The 7,382-nt window shown below is 23.8% G+C and overlaps 1 protein-coding gene across 2 annotated transcripts; it reads left to right on the forward strand.

Moving 5' to 3' along the window:
• The first annotated feature begins 1,256 nt into the window (after positions 1–1,256).
• LOC129958697 (receptor expression-enhancing protein 5-like) lies at positions 1,257–6,473 on the forward strand. 2 transcript variants are annotated; one of them, XM_056071344.1, is made up of 5 exons: positions 1,257–1,434; positions 1,815–1,878; positions 3,147–3,285; positions 5,243–5,420; positions 6,309–6,473. In XM_056071344.1, the coding sequence occupies exons 1-4, from the start codon at positions 1,425–1,427 to the stop codon at positions 5,417–5,419; spliced, it is 390 nt and encodes a 129-aa protein (XP_055927319.1). In that variant the 5' UTR covers positions 1,257–1,424; the 3' UTR covers position 5,420; positions 6,309–6,473. The 2 variants fall into 2 exon arrangements, with proteins under 2 accessions (XP_055927319.1, XP_055927318.1); XM_056071343.1 differs by having other exon boundaries at positions 1,261–1,434; positions 5,243–5,432.
• The last annotated feature ends 909 nt before the right edge of the window (positions 6,474–7,382 follow it).

The raw sequence follows: 7,382 nt of genomic DNA on the forward strand, positions 1-7,382 counted from the left end.
CAAATTAGAACATTATGTCTAAAGATCATATATAAAATAAGGGGCATTTTGTTAATTAAACATATTTCTTTGCCAAAAAATAAACACTTTAAAATTTATAATTACTCCTAGTCGTTCAAATACTCCTAATAACTCTTGGCAATATTTAGAGAGCTTAAGTAAAATTTTAAAATAAAAGAAATACTTTATATTCTCTCTATACAATCCATACATTGGAGGAATCTTACAAACGGCCGGTAAAATAGAAAAACAACAAGAATTTTTCCCTTTTGCAACTGACCCTTTCTCAGAGATGGTGGAGCAAAATGGAAGTACATAAAATGATAACACAGTATAACAAAATGTATTCCTTTCAAAAATTGAAAAATAAAAATTTTGAATTGAAATGCAACAGGTGTTCAAAATATCCTCCTTTACTCCAGATTCGAAATCGCAATAGTTTTTCCGAAAATCGAAATGTCTCAATAGAATATGGATACATAGAATTTAGTGATGATTATGATTATGATGGATTTCAATTCATCTTCAATATAATGATTTATAAAATTTTCCTCTTAGGTTTTTGTCGAGTTAGAATTATTGTCTTATTCAGCGTGAGGATAGTCGTCCTCATTCATCTATTGTAATGAATAGACCATAAAAAAATTGCAATAGATGAATTTTTTTAAAACTGGAGATGAAAAAAATTGATTAGTTAACTCTTCACGAACAATATAGTATTGATGCTCTTCAGAACCGTTGCATATTTTAAAAAATAAACACCAGTTTGCAACAGGAAAGAAAAATAAAAATAGTCATAAAAATAAAGATGATATTTTAAACATCTGCTGCAGCTTTCCTAAGAAACTTCTATTTATTTTAATTTTTTTTTTCAGTGAATGAATTTTTTGCTTTTTAAACTGCATTCATCAGTTACTTAGGTATTTTTTGTTACATGTTATTTAGTAAGCTCTATATTTTTAATCGCAGTTTAAAATAACAATAAAAAAATACGAAGTAAACAACTGCAGTTTAATATCAAACTATATAAACACACAAAGACTTTATAGACTTTATAGCCTTCATATTTTATTTTAGCTTCGAACTTAGTCTCATCCTTTAAATACGGTCTGCATAGGCAATACAGTAACAAAGTAGTAAGAACTTTTTTATTCACTAAGTATGCTATGCACGGAGTGAGTTGAAGTGAAACTAGAACTTGAACAGTAAATAGCGCTAGTTTTGTCTTTGGAATGGCAATAAGAGTGAATTTACCTATCAGTTTCTTCGTATCACGCATGTTACAAATTGAATTTCATTTGAACTAGTTTTGGTATTGTTGGTTGTGCATGCTGTTTCCGTTCTACATTTTATAGTTTGACTAGAGTTGTGACACACCCACTTACATCTAAAATTTTATAAAATAAACAAAAATAAGTTTGAAAATGGGAAGAAGTAAGTTAATTTAACTTGAGTTTTCATTCTGATGATTTTTAATTTTTATTTGGAGAGAGCTAGAATCGAGTTTTTGTTTCTTATCGATTCATACTTGCTCAAAGTTCTGTATTGTATTAGATTGACAGTGTAAATTTTTTTCACTAATTTCTGCCATTTACGGATTAATTGTTTTTAATCTAATTTTTCTGTGTTATCATCCAGAAATTCCCTTAAGTTGTAATCGATATGCATCATTGTGTTCTCTGCTTTAAATTAATAAAACTTTTGCTGTTATGATTTTAACTTAATTTTTTTTGTTTTGCTTTTAGTATTATAAATAATTAACTAAGAGTAGTTTTATAGGCTGCCTGCTTGTGCTTATTTTTTTCTTATTGTAGATTCTTCTTTTGTTTACTACATTCTATTCATTTGCATTGGAATTTTGTATCCTGCCTATTGCTCGTAAGTGTTTTTATAATGCTTATAGTTGACTGAAATAATGATTTGATATTTTTTATAGTCAATCTTATTTAGAGTTTTAATAGCATTTTTATATTAACTCAATTTTTTTAATGTAATGGTATATCTTTATCTGGTTATGTATAACTTCCTTCTTTAATGTAATAATGTATCTTTAAATTACATGTGTTAAAATGAATAGGATGTTCTTCTTGGTTAAGGAATTATTTACTTAAATTTGATTTATTGAAATATTTTATTTTGTTAAGGAACCAATCAATTTTGTTGAATATAAACATCTTTTTTACAATATTGCAAAATTCGTGTTATAATTCAATTTCTTATAATGTTTAAAAATTTTTTATCCATTCTTCAGGATTCTTGACTCAATAAACAATGAAACTTACAATTTTTTAAGGAAGTAATATTCTGCTTTTGAGTTGGCAATTGTAATATATACTATGAAATAAAAATGTTTGGAAAATGATAATAAATATATTATTAGTAAGATGTACAATTTTGTATAACTTGCATTGTATAGTAAAAACATTTGAATTTTTTTATAGACTTAAAATGGTAAGATTGAATTTATTAAATTGATTTTTAAAACTATTCTCTAAATTCATCTGTGAATTCTATATATCTGAAATCCTGTAAAATGTCTAAATCAGATGCACGTTATAAATAAAAATGTCAAGGTTAGTACAAGAAATTAAAAACCAGCTTAAATTGAAGTAATTTTTTCTTAGATATACAAATCAGTTGTTCTTTAAATATATATATATATATATATATATATATATATATATATATATATATATATATATGTGTGTGTGTGTGTGTGTAAGTAAATCTTAAATTATTAAAGAGTATGATGCCTGTTATAATAATACATGATAAAAGAAAGTTAGTATTTCAGGATCTTAAATATTTTATGTAGTTTTAGATGTTACCTGTTATGATGGAAACCAGGTAAATGAATCTTATATATGCTATGAATAATAATTAATTTGAATATTATGACATATTTGTATAAAGCCTGTCAAATAGGGAAAATCTAGCCAATTTATATTTTTATGTTCAATTATGAATTCAGATTATTTTAAGGTTTATTTTTCTAAATTTTAGTTACATTACAGTTTAATTATTAAAGTTAAGTTTGCATTATATATAATATTAATTTTTTTAAACTTTTTCAGTAATTTTAACTTTTATAAAGAAATTTTAAATTTATTTTCTAAAGTACCTCGTTTCACTTAATGCTTTTTCAGATTAGTTGCTCTTCAAACACCTTCTAAGAAAGATGATACATTGTGGTTAATATATTGGGTTGTATTTGCTTCATTTAACATTTTAGAAGCTTTAACAGATGTCATTCTCTCTTGGTTTCCCTTTTATTCTACATTGAAGGTATGGGATATTTAAATGTTAAATTTGTTTTAGAATAAGTAAGATAGTTGATTAATAAATGTAAATTCTTACTTTTATAAGATTTATGTATCTTAATTTAATGCTATATTTCAACTTGTTTCAATGAAACTGGTGTATTTTATTATGACAAACATGAAATAAAAATTGTATAAAATCGCAATTCAATTAAAGAAATAGTTTCTTAGAGGGTATAATTTAGAACTTGAAATTTCATGTGTTAATATTTTTTTAAGTTTAAGAATTTAACTATAAAAGTCTGTTTTTTTAAATCTTTTTTTTATTAATACAGTATCAGTAAAATTATGTAAAACCACATAATTCAGATTTAGTTTAATGATTTTAATGTAGACTATTTAAAAATATATTTTTTTACCTATATTATGTAAATAATATTTATTATATATAGTTCTTATAATTATGTGTTAGTATATTTTTTGCATGGTAGACATCATTTGATTAAGCTATATCTTTGTCATAATAATTCTATCCAATACTTCATTACCAAATATTAAATACTTAGCAAATTCCATTTGTTTCAGTAATGTAGCCTAATTATAGTTTAGTTTGATCAATGTTTGAAATATTAAGTCATTTAAATAATTCTTTATCAGATTAGGTGTTACTTCATTAACTTCTAGGATGCTTATATCAAATTAATATTGGAATGAAAAATAGATATTTAGTTAATATTTTTTTAGAATATTTTTATGTATGTCATTTATATAATTTTTCTAACAACTTTTTCTTCCTCTCCCCCACCATTTAGCAATCCTGTTATTTATTATTTGGAATTCTGAGATTTAACATTTCTACCTTTTTTCCTTGACATTTTTGTAGCTTCTGCTGTTTTGTCTTGTTTGATTTTTCTCTTCATGATAGTATAGCAGAAAATTGAGAATAAAATAAATAAATAAAACCATGACAAATGCTAATATTTTTACATCTAGAAAAATACTCGAAGTGAGATCCTGCCTCTTATTTTTTTTCTAAAATTATTTCTTGTGAAATTCAGCATCAGAATATAGCAGAAACTATTAAATTACTTAAAGTACAAAGCTAACACATTGTTTAATATTTCTTTTTTTTATTATATCCATATTCTTTTTTATTTCTATATCTGTATATCTAAATTATAAAATCTGTTGTTTTTTTTAATTTATTATTTTTTTTAAGTCTTACTTTGGTTATCTGCAATTCAATGGAATTAGAGAATAAGGAATTTTTCACCAAAAATATAGTGATGAAATTTTTTTTTATAGATGTTTGCTTTAAAAAATTACTGCTAGTTAAAGTATTTGAACTATCATATTTAGTCATTATTTTTAAAAAGAAATGTATGTACTTATAATATTTAGCATAAGCCTTGTTTTTATTATCTAAACCCTTCTTAACTGCAAAGCTGGAATTTTTATTTTCATCTGTTCATTTTATCTCTAAAACAGTCAAATTTCATTTATTCATTATTATTATTTATTCCTTAGTAATATATGCCAAAAATACTGTCCTGATTACATAATTTTTGTAAAAAAAATATTGCATTATTTTTAAAGTTTATTTCTATGTATTGAAAACCTTTTTTGTTGATTTAATTTTGTATTTTTTAGATTTTGTATTTAAAAAATAAAATATTGGTCCAAACATAAAATATAATTGAATTAAGTTTTAATTTTTAGCGAATATAAAAAAAAAATTATAAGGTTATAGAAAGCAGTATTTGTTAACTGTCTTAAAAAAAAGTGTTTGGTAAAACAAAGGATTAGTTAGATTTATATGCCTTTCTGTTAATTACCAATCTAATATATAATAAGGAATTTTTAACTTTTTGAAATAGGCCTTATTACTAAAAAAGGTTTGAATATATATCTTCTCAAATTATTTGGCCTTTCAAAACTAAGTTTTTCTTTTTGAAAATTATACATAAATGTTTTTCTTGCAGCTTGTATTTTTGACATGGTGTAGTGCTCCCTTCACATACAATGGAGCATATTATGTATATAAAATCTTCTTGGAACCTCTTTTCCGTATGTATGGTGGACATGTGGATGTTGTATTAACTCAAGCTGTTGAAACAGCAAAAAATGTAGCTGAACAAATACCTCCTTATCCAAAATAAGGTAAAACAGAGGGTAAGATAAGCAAGATTCACATATTTCTTTCTGACATGTATTTATCTGTTTGTGATTCTGAGAGTCTTACATTAATTTTCAATAAATATTTATAATCTTGATTCAAATATATATATATATATTTATATAATATTCAAATATGCACTTTAAATTTTAAAATTTCTAGTTGAATACACCATCTGAAACTATTATATGTGGCTCAAATGGTTTTGAAAATTGCTTTATTCCTTGATTTTCAAAATAATTTGGGTCTTTATCACATATGTAACTACAATAACTGCCATTTATCACTTGCAACCATGCTTAAATTATCGTTCTTTATTTGAAAAATTTCTATTTTTCAAACTTTGAAAATGAATTAAAAAAAATCTTGAATTATTTGCAAATTTTATATTTTAGTTCTTTATGTGAATTAGTAAATAAAATTTTTAAAATGAAATCTTTTTACTCAAGGTGATCTTTAAATAAAATTTGTTTGCTAATGTTTCAAATGATGAAAGAATGTGAATCCATCTTTTACAACTCTACATTTTGTTCGACCTTCCATAGGATCACAGACTATTTAAAAAGCCCTAACAAATATCAAATGTTACTTTCACTTTTATTTTATTAATGAATCTTTTCTTCTAATTTTCCTATTTTTTAATTTCTACATTAGTTCAATTCATCAGATGTTAATCCTTAATTAGTTCTTAATGAAATGCTTAGCTTTAGAAACTAAGATAAATATTTATATTCGTTGAAATTTTATTATTTGAGGCTATTGAATAGAAATAAAGTAAATCTTATTAAAACTCCTCTGATGTATGCATGCGGATTTGCCCTATCTATTTGATGATCCTATCTATGGTTTTTATAACATCTTTCTTCTTTTAGGTTTTACTGAGATATGGTTGTTTACGGTGCCAAAGAAATATCTTATGTGTACTTGAAGAAAGCTGAAATATTTGATTGTTTTTAAAATTTGATATATTTAATATTGTTGACTTATGAAAAATCTGTATAGTCATTTATAACTATTAAAATATTTTTGAATATTTATGCACAGGTTCTTTTCAAGTTCATTTTCTTTCTAGCTACTTAAAATTGTAGTCAAAAGTTTTATTATAAGAAGTAGTAAGTAATTCATGAATTTATTCTAAGTATCTTTACAAAATTATATATGGGACAGTTTTGTGATAAACTATTATAAATTATCTATTTAATGAATATTTTGCTACTTTATCAAAATGATTATTAAATACAGTTGTGGTTCAGGCATCATAACAAAAATCAAAGAAAAAAATCTGATAGCATTTTGACTGAAAAAAAAATTAATAAATTGGAATAAATTTGTTAGAAATTAAAAAAAAAAATGCATTATTTTTTTCAGTTTCTTATTTAAATGAAGCAAAATATTAAAATCAGTATAAAATTCAAATTTAGTGAAACTGTAGATAACATTTCAAATGTTTTGAATTTTAGTTTCCAAGTTAGATTTTCCATTTGGTAAGCAAACTGTCCTAGAAAAGAGATTTTGTATAATTCTTTGGATTACTTTTATCCAAATTGAGAAATAGATTTGGTAATTTTAAGGTAAAATGAAGCCGAGGTTTCTTTTTAAGGATCTAATTATAATAGAGCAAACCACTAATTATAATAGAGCAATTTATAGATGAAAAATACAAATCAGCCAGTTTTTAACATTTATTTCAACCTTTAACATCTCTTTGTAATTTACATTTTTTTTTTTTTTTTTTTTTGTGTGTGTGTGTGTGTAAGTTTGTTATTTTAAGTACTTTGTTTTAAAATAACAAGAGACATGAGTAAAATTGACAGTTGAATGAAACATGAATAAAATTGCTAAATTGGGACATGAATAAAATTTGACGGTTATGTAATTTTTGAAGGTGTTGTTGCGAAGAAAAGTACTTATTTTCAAAATTAGATTGATTTTTTTAGTAGTACTGT

The sequence above is a fragment of the Argiope bruennichi genome, chromosome X1 (assembly GCF_947563725.1).
Source record: "Argiope bruennichi chromosome X1, qqArgBrue1.1, whole genome shotgun sequence".
NCBI classification, from domain to species: Eukaryota; Metazoa; Arthropoda; class Arachnida; order Araneae; family Araneidae; genus Argiope; species Argiope bruennichi.